Consider the following 13,480-nt stretch of genomic DNA (forward strand, 5'->3'; position numbering starts at 1 on the left):
TTATACCTCGTAAGATTCATTTCCGTCAAATCCAGACACAAAAACAAAATATCAGACCTCAATACTTTGAAAAAAACTGCATTCAAGCAAAGTCATTGTGTCTAAAAACAACATGTAAACGTATTTGTGTTAGTAACCTCATACACAGCGGATGCTTTATTAAGTACACCTCTTCTTCAAATGTTTATTGCAAATGTCTAATCAGCCAATCAACTCAGTGCGTTTAGGTGCATAGACATGGGCACGTTGATTTGCTGAAGAGAATGATCAGTCTCCTAGCTGATAGGAATGCAACAGTAACTCAAAAAACCACTTATTCCAATGAAGGTGTGCAGAAGAGCATCTCTGAATGCAGTACGCTGAAACTTGAAGCAGATGGGCTACAGCAGCAGAAGACCACACCAGGTGCCACTCATGTCAGCTCAGAACAGGAAACTGGGGTTACAATTCTCACAGGATCATCAAAATTGGACAACAGACAACTGTAAACATTTCTTCTGCAACATTCAGATAGTAGGACCAGAAAAAACACGAATGCATGAATCCATCCTGCGTCTCAACGGTTCAGACTGTTGGTGTAATGGTGTGGAGGATATGTTGTTGGCACAGTTTGGGCTCAGATATGAGTCTATGTACATTTCTGGCCTTAGCTGCTGTATAGTGGATCTTTTGGAATGAGGAGTTTCATTAATTTACTGTTACTATTAGAAAGTATAAAAAATAGGAAAAAATAGGAAAAAATGCCCTGCAAAGTAATTATGACCTACAAATTTGTACTTAATAAATGACAAGCTATTATACGTTTAAGAAACGGTTTGTTTTCTGCAATTTGTCGTTTGACACAAACAGGAAGAGGAGCAGCAGCGCCCCCTGTGTGTAAGTGAAAAAGCTTACAGCACCTGGTATTCCCAGGCGGTCTCCCATCCAAGTACTGACCAGGCCCGACCCTGCTTAGCTTCCGAGATCAGACGAGATCGGGCGTGTTCAGGGTGGTATGGCCGTAAGCGAAAGAATTGCACACAAACTGACCTTTTATACATGCCAAATACCACTTTTTTCGCCAATTAAGATTCTGTTTCCATCCAATGATGAAACATTTATTCCTACGGTAAACTTTTCACTTCAGCATAGAAAGCTGTTTAGAGTAACACGTCACTGATCTTAGATCGGAATAGCGTGCAGTTGGCTCTTAAAATCACCGCATTTATTTAAGTAACAAAACAAACTGTTTGGAGACGATCTGCAAGACAAAAGTCTGAGAAGTGCGCCTGAAGCATTAATAAAAGGGGTGTTTGTCGTTTAGGGTGTCGCTTACGGCCATACCACCCTGAACACGCCCGATCTCGTCTGATCTCGGAAGCTAAGCAGGGTCGGGCCTGGTCAGTACTTGGATGGGAGACCGCCTGGGAATCCGGTTGTTCAGTCTGACGTCACTAGCCGTGTCTGGGTCTAAACTCCGCTGCAGGTCCATATATCAAACGATAACTATGGCATTACTGAGAGTTGAAAAACTGTCTAAAGTGTTTCATCTTTAATAAAATGATCAGCGTTCTGCTCTACCAGGTGTAACAATTGAGTTTAACATCCAGACATCCATGAAAACGGAATTTATGACATTTAACGGAGTTAGAAGTTAGCAGGGAGTTAGCTCGCTAGCTTCTATCTAAATACAATATAACATGTCCTGACTGCGGGGTTTTGGAAACAAATTAAAACGTACAGCTCTGCTATCACTTCCAGCATAAATGAAGACAGAAAACTAAACAGCAGTGACGTTTGTAGGGTTACTGAAGTTTGGCTAGCTGGTATATAATGATGTGCTACGTGACCGCTAGCGACACAGCTATGTTAGCATAATATAAACAAGCTAACTTTTTTTCCACTCGATAAAAGTTACCGTGAGTGTTCTCGGTGGTCAGGAACAAATGTAATCGCATGGCAGGATGCTGTAAAAGGACCAAACTTCAGCCAGGAGAACAACTGAGATAATCCATCCACAATACGAGGTTAGTCATTCATATACTGCTGCATGGGCTGGGCTGTAGTTACATCCTAAGGTTTTAAAAACTGAGCTTAAATAAATGATTAGCGGTAATAAAAGCCGAGGGAGGTCAACAGTGATCACTGACTGTTTTAGGAGCTTTTTGAGATCAAATAGAAGAAAATACATAACATTAAACATGTTAACAACACAAAAGCCATATTAAACGCAGACTACTTTAGACCCGGAAGTAGGATTCGTCGCGTCATCACTGAACAACCGGATACCAGGTGCTGTAAGCTTTTTCACTTACACAAACTGCAGGGGGCGCTGCTCGTCTTCAGTGGACATGTGGAGCATTTTGCTTCCTGGTCAATAGTTGAAGTGCAAGGCCCTTTAAAATGTATATTCTTTACATTCAATCTTTTTAATATAAACCATAAAATATTTATGTGAAAAATTCTGTTATCTTCATTTTTCTTGCCTTGAGTTTTAAGTTGATATTTGGGGTTCATTTCCACTGGTTTTCTTAGGACTCAAATATGACAGGGGCAGGTGTTATGTGGGCCAGATGTGGCCCCAATTGTTACACCATCTGGCCCATAGATATTGGAGGCCGAGTAGAGGCAGCCAGACTCAAAATGAGTCAGTGCCAGAAGAGCAATGCAGATACGGAGCATGATAGGGCCACACATTCATGGCCCCCTACTTATTGTGCACTTAAAAAACAAAAACAACAAAACAAACAAACAAACAAAAACAAGGCAGCCAGTTTAGATTCACACAGTTGACCTCATGCAAGAACCACCTGGAAAGGGATTTATTCTTAGAGTATGAATAAAGATGTTCCATTCATTGGTTTTATTTATTATTTGGAGTGGTCCTTTCTTTTAATGCATATTGTGCTTTGATACTTTAATTAAATTAAGTAAATAAAACAATCCTGACTCAGCTGATGTGATATTTTTTGTTGTGTTGCTTGTTCTACTGGCACATAATCATCTTCACAGACAGTGTTGATAGTGTAGTCATCTTGTTTCAGTCTACAGGTATCTGAATCAGGCCTTCTCCCCTCTGATGTGAACTTCTACTTCCTCTCTGGTAACAGTTCAGCAAAACTGGACAGGATATGAAAATACAGGAATGAAAACATCAAGTGACAACGCAGCAGAAAACCTTTTTCAAACATTTTTATTAATTAATGCAATTTACAGTCAAGCCAAAGAGCGAACTATATTAAGTGATACGTATTCACATTATGTCCTAACAGGGTTTACAGCATATCTTGTGTTCTGTAAGCATAATTGTTACAAAAAGAAAAAAAAAAGAAAACGTAAAAGAGAAATCAAAGCTTACAATAACAAGAACAAGGAGCTTAGCAGTGGATTTGAAACATATGAAATGAGCAAAAGACCCTCACCAGAACAGGAATGACAGCAAATTCAGTTTTGGCATGTTGTGGTTTAAATAAGGGAGTAAAAGAGATAGAGAAACTAAAATATATGCAAAATATAAGTGAGCTCAAAATGACAGGAGGAAAGGGAGGTTTGAATTCACGCGGCTTTGCAGGGCTACCTCTGCCAAGAGACTTTGGTCACTTTGCTTCTCTGTCATGGCTTATAATTATAAGAAAGAAAAGAAAAAAAAAGGAGTGTCCTGGTATTAGTTCTGAGTTAATTTTGTATCAATTTTGATTATCTTCTGTCAGAAAACAACAACAAAAAAGTTTTGTAGTCAACTGCAACTCCAGGACAGACTGTACATTCTCAGGAGGTAGATAACATGAAGTCTTAAAAGAAAGCGTGTCTAAATTGGAATCGAGCTCTTTGTCAAGTCTGTGAAACTGTAGTGCATAATTTGTTTAAGGCCAAATAGGAACCTCACTTGTAGATCTAAGGCTATTTTAAGACAAAGGGTGTCAGGGTGGAGGAGGGAAGTGCACGGGATGGGATGGAGGGGTGGAGGACAGGGTGAGCAGATACAGCCCTTACATGTCAGTGCCTGAGTCAACAGTCGCGCTTTACCACAGCTGCTTGGTGCACGTCAACCCTTGGTTAACTGAACCCAATCTCTTTTTTTTTCCTTTTTGGCTACGCACATGCAGGGAAGATGCCAAAAAAAAGAATAAAATAAAACAGAAAAGGACGCAGAAATGAGACGAGGAATATTCTGATTGACATTATGACTTGCATAAATGACACGTTATTTGGCCACATGGTGTAACATGTTACAAGAAGAGCTATCAGCGTGGGCACAGCCTGAAGTGACATTCAAACCTCCCTAGAGGGGAAAATTATGTTACTGGACAATATGAAGCACACTAAAAGAACAAAACAAAACAAAAAAAAAAAAGGTCAATGCAGCATATATCAGGCTTATGAGGTACTTCATGAATATATAGATATATCAACGTTTTTAGAAAAGCTCCTCCGAGTCATATTATTCCTTATAATTCCTATTGATAGCGTAAAATACCTCGTCAGTTTTATTCTTATTATCAGCCCAATCTCAGATGGGCCTCCTTTTTTTTTTTTTTTTTTTCTTGAGACCGCTTTGAAAGTGCAAAACACAAATACTGATCGTTCTATGCAGCATCTACACACGAGGTTGCATGGTAGTTAAAACTTTTTTTTCTTTTTTACTTTTTATGCGGCATGACAGATTTTAGTCAAAACTTTATTTTGAAAGGACTCACAAAACCCGAGAGAGAGAGAGAGAGAGAGAGAGAGAGAGAGAGAGAGAGAGAGAGAGATCCGACAAAAGGCTAAATCGCTACGACCTGTACTCAACAACCACACACGACCTCGCGTGTGCCTTCCGTCGGATTTCAATTCTTTTTCTTTGTGTGAAGTGTATTCAGATGTGGATTTTCCCTTTGTTAATGAAAAATAATAATAATAATAATAAAAAATAATGGCATTGAGTGTGGCGAGTACCAGATGGGGAAATCCACTCTGGATTTTATTGCAGTTTGGGTTGAAAAAAATGTAGGCATGTGATAACAGCGTGGCTCTGTTCACTAAGAAGCCTTGATATTTCTAAACTTGCTGGCAAAACAAAAACTGAAAAAGAAGCTGGTTCCATAAACTGAGACTACGTTTGTCTGATCTCACAGGCATTTGTCTTGCCAACTAAAAGCCTGCCCACAGTGGACAGACTGGTTTAAAAAGAAAAAGAAAAAACACCAACAATCTGCAGCCCACGCTCAGGAAATTTATTGCTGTGCATACATCTTTTCCGCAAACCTTCGTCGCCACTACAAACGTCTTTTTAAAATCAACAGGTTTTGCTGGATTATCAACATGTCATGAATTAGCAATTGCGATGGCACCTTTTAAAAGATCCAGACATCTTTTATAGTTAGCATTACACGTGAACGAGTCCTAGATTGTGCTTGGCTGTCTTCATCGACTCACATTAAAAACAATGAGACTCCCGATAGTAAAAAATTTGGTCCGGTAAAATGTAACCAACTAAAGCAACCAACCAGTCCATGCAGGATTACTTATTAAGGGTGAAAACCCCCCAAAACAGACAGTGCTTTGATGTGATATTGGCTTTCATTGGTTTGGTCACTACAATTTCTTCATTTTGTTGTCACTCATAAATTAGGGATAATATTAGCTAGCACCCAACACTGCTCTGAGGTAGTTTTATCCAAGTCAGTAAATAAAAAGCCAAGTCGTTCACAAGACTAAAAATGCTTGGAAAAATACAAATAAAAAATACCCACAAGTCTTGCATGATTGGATTCATATAGTTCAGCTTAATGGTAATGGCTTGGTTAAGTTCTGTAACGGCTCTCCTCAGTCTAGATCTGATTTACTACATCATCCAGCCTAACCCTGAATAGCCACCTGGATGCAGATGTGTCACCTGTCAATGCCACAGCTGCCAGATTACTGTGTGCTTTTCTGCACCCTGCTGGTTGCCAGAGGAGCTTAGAAGTTCACTTGTGAATGCACAGAAATAGCTATATTCAATTAGAATTTATAGACAAGAAATTAGGATAAAATGGCATCCAGCAGGCAATGATTTAAAAAAGTGCAGTTCGAGCATACCAAACCATCTACTTGACATTAAAATATTCCGTGGATAAAGAAAATTCAAGTGCTAACAAAATGACTGGGATTGATCCTTTTATGATCAAGACATTTTCCTGGCCATTTTTCCACTAGATGTTTAATTAGAAACAAAGTAGTACGGCCAACACTGTAATCTTGCATTCCCGTTTCTTTGGCTTCAGTCACACAGGTCTAGAGAGTGGTTGGCGATCCCTGGAAACCTCAAGTGGCCAGGGAACAATGTTTATTCCTAACTAGTTGTTAAGTGGTTGCTGGAAGTTCCTGGCTGTCACCAAAACCTTTCTAGTGAATAGTTTGGTTGCCTATATTTTGCATGGAACATTCCAACTTGTCTGCAAACACTTGCCAATTAACCACTGAGTAGTAGTGAAACTGTGAAAAGTGCAATGCAAAACAAAAACTGTCATAGTAAAAGTGAAATTTTAGCTGAAACCAACACGTTTTAAAAGTTACATCTTTTGCTTTGATGGCAAACCATCACCATTTCCAGTTTGTGTCGCACTTTTCACAGTTTCACTACTGCTTGGTGGTGGTTGCTAAGTGTTTGCAGACAAGTTGGCATCTCCCATGCAAACTAGAAGCGACCATGGAAATGTGCTAGCAACGAAAACAAGGAGAATTTTGGCTTAGCGCTGTATACCCCTTTGCAGCCAACTTGACCTAGTGACCGCAAAAAACAAAACAAAAAACAAAGAAAAAGAAACTTCCAGCAACCACATTGAAAAATGGTTGCCAGGCAGTCCCCAACTGGTCTCTAGGCCTGTGTGACTGATGTCTTAAACACATCCAAGGTAAAGTGAATGAAACAGCTGCATCCAACGGAATTGAACAGGTCTTTCCTTATTGGTACACCACTGGAATTTATACTAATTGTTGACACTTGTAGCTAAAACAAAAATACAGGCAAACTTTATGGATACCAAACTGGCAGCAAATGGTTACAGATAATTGAGTGGACATTGGCATAACTGTCAGAGACAAAAAGTGATGCTTATTTAGAAAAAAAAAAAATCTATGTCACACAGGAACGGGATGTTATGTATATGCCATGTATATATAGGTCAGTTATAGATCTTAAAAAAAAAAAAAAACAACTAAAAAACTAAACAAAACAAAAAACCCAGCTGTGTAGCAATACAAATGAAAAAAGGAACAGGAGTAACACTTAAAACAAAAAGCTTCTCTGCATTTATGTGGCACTGCACTAATTGATGTAATAATTCAAGGAGGATTTTACAAGACAGCTCTGTAGGGGCTGGACAGGAATACGAGACCCGAGGGCTTAAGCATAAGTTTAAAATCCAACAGCAAATGAGATCACACACCTACGCAAACCACCTAATATACACACAAAGCGCTTATGTTTTAGCACCTCACACAAGTATGATGCCAGGACTCAAAGGATGGCTACTCTTTGCACCAGTGTGAAACATATGCCTCCTAAAAGTACAGTAGCCAACATCCAGAGAAAGACAGCACAACTGTGAAATTACTACTTTCATTTCATATCAGAAAGAATAAAAATAAAAAGATTATATGGTCTGTGACATGAGCAATATTTAAATGACTGAGAAGAAGAAAACAATACTTTCTGGAATTAATAAAGCCTATAAATAAAGAGAAGAAAACAGAAAGAAAAGGCTGTACATAAGATGCAAAGATGAGTATAAATGTACTGGATGGATAGCCTATACAACATTACAAACCACGCAGGTTCTAATTACATTCATTTTTAATATATGGAGCTAGGAAAATAGGATCTACTCTACAAGAGATCTCTTTATAACAGCAAGATTTTCTCCACAAGAGACAGATAAGCGACAGAAAGAGGAGACATTACTATACAGAGGGTAATGGTATGGAATTAATTCATGTAAGGGGACTGCTTCATTAGAAAGCCGGCTTTAATTTTGTACTCCATGACCATTAAAAAAAATGAAAATAAATTAAAAAGAATACTATTAATAAAAACAAACAAACAAAAACGCAAAGGCTGATGGTTACCATTTGGAGAAATGTTATCATTACCTCTTAAAAACTAAAGAAGACCCACTATTATGAGAAAATAATTTGCTGATTAAATTAGCTTATGATATGCCATTTAGTTTACGAAAAAGCTATTTCTAAAACTTGCTTTATCCGCGTTTTGGCCGCTCCGAAAGATAATGGGAAAACAGCCAAAGTGAGGTGAATGTGTGCATTTAATTGCCTTGTTTGAGAATGTTTTTAGGGGCAGCACTACAGCTGTTCTGAAAGCCTCACTGCTCCACTTTACTTGAAAAGCATTGCCACATTCATCCAGGCTACAAGTATTGGTCTGTTAAACATTCTTGACTGAGCTCATACTGTATTTCATTGTTCTTGTAACAGTCACAATAAAGTATTCTGTTCTATTGTGACGAAGATGATTTATGTGAAAAAGGAAAAGCCTCTTCTGAGTTGTGATATGTGTAGTTTGTAGCGATTTTAGAGAAAAAGAGGCCTTACTAAGAACAACTTAATGTGCACATGGCTGTCACAGCCGTGTCAAACCTTAATACTCAAACACTGTGGCATTGATGCGCTGGCTACAAACCCCCCACAAATCTCCTGCCTATGATTGGCGACACTTGTTGACTGTGCATCTTTTATTTTGAAAAGCCACCAAAATCCAAAAATCCAGGCTGCCAGCCTGCCCCCTGATAAACACTCTCAATACATGACTAGCTCTAAGTCCTTTGTTTAGTGCAAAGAAAAACAAAACAAAACACACTGTCGAATATTGTTTGTTAAGTGTAGGGAGAAAAAAGCCATTTTGACCAGGTTTTATAAGGTGCTGGTGTAGGTAATGTAAAACGTAAAGAAGCGGAAACAAGTTCAAAGTCATCTCTTAAAAAACATAGACAGCTTAAAGTTACAAGCCAGTCAGTTTCTGATGTTTGTGCTGTTACAGGAAACAATGATTCAATCTGTCAACAATACATGACTGTTAACTTCTAGAGAATGACTTCCAACTATTACACTATATTCCGACGCGTCCCTTTGAGGAACAGTCTAAGAACTGAACATTCGAGTAAGTGAAGATAGCTGTGGTCGCGTTACAAAGGCCTGCAATCACACAGGAACAAGACATTCACATTTCCAAGTACAGAGCCAAAGATGGGCTTCTCCTGATTAATTCATCTGTTCTGATCCACCTACTCTGATCGAGATGACTGGATCAAAACAAACCTAAAGCTTAAATAAGGACTTAAATGCATGATTGTACATAGAAATAAATGCTCTGGGGTGAAATTTGACATAAATCTTCGGCTGTGTCATTTTCATACAGATATCAACAAGTACTATGTGATAGTTTTCAGGCTCTATCAATCTATCCGTGGGCAGTCTTTTCTAGATTACTTCCCTAGTCTGACACACAGCACCAACTGGGTACATTTACTTTGTACCTTCTACTTTTGAATAATGAAATAAAATTATCAGACCAAATATGGGTGACATACTTGATGGCATGCTGCTCAACTGAAAAGCAAAGGAGTTATTATTCTATATAGAAATAAAAAAAAAATGCTGCTTCTTATTGGTGCATAGAATAAAAGGAAAGAAAGCAGGGAAATCTGTGTGTAGGTACAAACACAGTTTAGGAATTTGGTCGTACAGCTCAACACTCAAAACACACATTCTCTCATCAGTCTGAGCAAAACTATGAGGGTGAAAAATTAATAAAGTTAAAAAATAAATCGCTTAACCACAAACTGAGAAAGCACGTTCACCATCAAGCACAGCAAACGTTTAAAACCTATTCTGTCAAGATGCAAGACTCAAACAGCGCCAATTAGATAGATTGCAGGGGTAATTATACAGAAATGGCCAGCAGTGTGATGTTACCATAACACTTAAAACAGGTAACAAGAGGTAGTACACACGGCCATTTCCACACAATTACGCCGGCGTCACGCAAAACGGCCGAGCCTCTCGCTTCAATTGATTATCTATAAAAGTCACACCATTGCTATCAAAAGTGCATCCAAATTTACATGTTGTGAGACCAGCACCGATAAGAACAATATTGACATCATAACAGTAAATATCAAGTACAGAATTTTCAGAATGCCCCACAAACACAGTCAGTCGGATTTCTAGTTGCTTTTACAGGTCATGAGTACAAAGGGAACCATAGAGAGGTCATCAAAGGGAGAGAAAAGATCCAAAACATTATGATGCTTACTTGTTTTTTAGCATGCAACTACGGAGCCTTGTGGACCAGTCCAGTGAGGATTTAAGGTGTTTTACAGTGAAAACATCTAGCACCTAGAATCGAGATGTCCTTTTGTGCTTTCATATAATTATATATACCCTAAGAGCCTTCATCAGGAACTCAATGGGGATATTATATATATATATTATATATATATTATATATATATATATATATATATATATATATATATATATTATATATATATATATTTTTAAAAATATATATTTTTTTTTAATATTCATCATGTAAAAGTTCATAATCTTGTTTGGCTAGGAAAGACTGTGTGTTACAAAGGATCCACCCAATTTATAGGCTATAAAATCTACAATGTTACAAATGACCACATAAATACTTCATCCTATTAGAAAGGTATGAAGACGTTGATAAGCACTAAGAAACGCTACTAAATGCAATATGCTAAAAACAACATAAAAAGCCCTGATTATCTACCTCTAGAAATGACTCCAATTCATGTGAGATACCCACTGCTAAATCTCTTGGTTAAAAATGATGCATAGTTAGAAAAGATAAACTACTCGCCTCCACTCAAGACTATGTCAACATTCGCCTGCTTATAGCATTAGTAAAACTTAGGTGGGATATTATTATATAATAATGTTATTAGTAAGACATGACAGTCTTAAAAGGCCATATATTTGCATTTATCTGCATACAAAGACAATATTAATTTAGACAATTTTTTTTAACACGTGGGCCAGTTTTTTAAAAAAGAAAAAAAAAATCTATAATCTTTCAGCAGCTTCCACTGAAGGCTTATTCAAAATATACCTTATTACCAACATTACTAAATAGTATAAAGACTCACAAAAAAGTCATTTGCATAAAACCCAAGCTTTTGTGCGATGACAGCCCCTAGTTCTTGGAGCAAACACTACGTTAAAGAGGTTTTAAGGAATTTCAATCAGTTAAACTCTAAAATGTTGCAGCTTTGACTCCACTGTACCGAATGCCTGGTTACCGACAAGCCACACAAATGACACAGCAGAATACACGATCCTGTGTTATATACATTAAAAAAATAGAAGTAGGGTTGATGTGTATAAAGGGAGAAATAAACAATCATCACAAATGCCTAAAATGTCTAAAACATGAGCCAGCTACATGCATATCCATTGGAGAAAGTATTCAAATTTTAAAAAGTCTGTAAGAACAGATGCGAATCACACAGATTTTAACATGTTCCCCACTATGGTGACTTCCTAATCAAGTGTCTTTTGTCAACATGGCTCAGAATACATTAGAAATGTGTCCTTACTGGGAACCAGTCCCAATATATTACATCTCAGGTCACTGGTTTGTCAGTTCAGACTTAACAGTGGGGCAAAGGAGGAAAAAAAAATGTTTGTCCCCCCCCCAAATTTCTAAATACAAAAAGAGCTTCATTAAAAAAAATAAATTAAAAAGTGTAGATTCAGGGGTTAAACAAATCTGATGTCAAGATCATTAACTGTCAACAGAGTTGGCATAATAAGATCATCAGTGTCAAGAGGACAAATACTGGACTGGAAGAAAAATTCATTGTTTTACATAGAAGTGGCAAAAAAAAAGAAAGAAGATACTCTTAAATGGCACTTTTCATCACATAGTGCCCTATGTGGGGGAAAACAAACACAAACAACCCTCAATATATATATATATATATATATAAGTACTTTTGTCCTGATTGAAGCGCTCATCCTGGTCAGTGCACTTTGCTTTGATAGGCTGATAAATAATGTCTGTGGGGAGGACTAAATCATTAGGCATATAACAGTTAATGGACCCCCACATCTTTTGATTTTTGCCTTCTCCCTTCAAGCACCAAGAGCCTAATAACAAAACAAAAGGAGAAGGAGGGCGACTGGCTTCTTCTAAATGTGAAACCACCCCACTGTATACTGTTTCCGCCTGCTAGTAAAAAAAAAAAAAAAAGAAAGAAAGAAAATTCTTCTATTAACATACAAACTCTGCCTTGTCTTTTCATAATTTTCACCCTTTTTTTAAACAGATAACAAGTACAAATACAACTAATGCACGACATGTAAATAAAGCCTCTTCCAGCTCAATCCTCAAGAAAGAATGACTCTTTTGCATGTTACAGTCTAATTGCTGGAATGGTTTTGGTGGGTTTAAGTACAATTGTAGACATTTGGGTTACTGACATGTTTGTCTGGTAGGGAGATCACAATGTGAAACCACTGTAATGTTATCTACAGCTGACAGTGAGACAGCGGAGGGTAGTGCGTTCCATCAGTGATGTCTCACCCACGCCTTCCTGGGAGTTGGGTGCTCTCAGGCAAAGTACATGGTGCGCAAGGTGTCCTGGTGGACCTGAACAGCTTTGGCCAAGGCCTGGTGGTCACGCCCATTGCTTTGACCTGATGTGTGACTGCCCTCGGCACTGAAAGAGAAAAAAGTTGCAGAACTGTCAGTTTTTCCAACAAGGAGACAAACATCTGCAAACTAAGAGATTTTAATTTCTTCACCTGTCATGCTCTTTGTCCACCAAGTGATAGCGAGCCCGGAAAGCCACCAAATGGGCATAGTAAGCTGGTGCTGGGATGGACACTGACCGGGTGCAGCGCACATAAGTGTGACAAAGCTGGTAGGTAAGGACCTGCAGTTCATCTGATGAGAAGTGGTTGTCGTCCCAGAGCACGTGATAGTGAGACGGCCTGCTGGTTCCCTGTCCGGAAGTAAAGCGGATGTCAGGTATAATGGGTTGTTTTTAACTCACAATCTGCTTTCATTAGAAAACACAGTGGAAGACGCCTTTATCAATACATCTTATCCAACTTGACTTTTACCTGAATGCCAGCATGACTGCAAAGGTAGAAGTCAAACTCTGATGGGTGAGTTATTTTGGTGTCCACTGTGGTGCCCGCCGGAATGTTGCCGCTCTTCCCAACCTATAAAAAAAATATCCATGGAAATGTCTGTGAAGGTTCTCAGTCATCCAGGTCATTGTAGTCAAAGGAGCTTGCCTTTCTTTGCAAGCTCCTTTGACATCCATGGAAATGCTTGTTAAGCTGGAATTGCTTAAGTGCACTCTGACCCAACAAGCCTACATTACTCTGAAACCTCCCAAGCTGGTGAATATAAAAGAAAAAGCACGCACGCACGCACGCACACACACACACACACACGCACGCACACACACACACATCTGCACTCA

General features: G+C 38.4%; 1 protein-coding gene, 1 non-coding gene and 1 pseudogene across 2 annotated transcripts in view; 1 reads left to right on the plus strand and 2 right to left on the minus strand.

Moving 5' to 3' along the window:
- Positions 1 to 887: 887 nt before the first annotated feature.
- On the minus strand, positions 888 to 1,006 carry LOC121815005. The gene has a single exon (XR_006054729.1). It is a non-coding gene; the product is annotated as a 5S ribosomal RNA (ribosomal RNA).
- A 303-nt stretch (positions 1,007 to 1,309) lies between these two features.
- On the plus strand, positions 1,310 to 1,425 carry LOC121815006 (annotated as a pseudogene).
- A 10,795-nt stretch (positions 1,426 to 12,220) lies between these two features.
- The window catches only part of ago2 (argonaute RISC catalytic component 2), a 14,465-nt gene continuing 13,205 nt past the window's right edge, over positions 12,221 to 13,480 (minus strand). Inside the window, exons 18-20 of the mRNA XM_014335597.2 lie at positions 13,113 to 13,214; positions 12,792 to 12,991; positions 12,221 to 12,706 (exon numbers count right to left, since the gene is read on the minus strand). Of these exons, the coding sequence (XP_014191083.1) occupies positions 12,598 to 12,706; positions 12,792 to 12,991; positions 13,113 to 13,214 (411 nt within the window). The 3' untranslated portion in view covers positions 12,221 to 12,597. The remainder of the gene's footprint in view (positions 12,707 to 12,791; positions 12,992 to 13,112; positions 13,215 to 13,480) is intronic.

The sequence above is a fragment of the Haplochromis burtoni genome, unplaced genomic scaffold, assembly GCF_018398535.1.
Source record: "Haplochromis burtoni strain Fernald_Lab_line unplaced genomic scaffold, NCSU_Asbu1 Contig_116, whole genome shotgun sequence".
NCBI lineage: Eukaryota > Metazoa > Chordata > Actinopteri > Cichliformes > Cichlidae > Haplochromis > Haplochromis burtoni.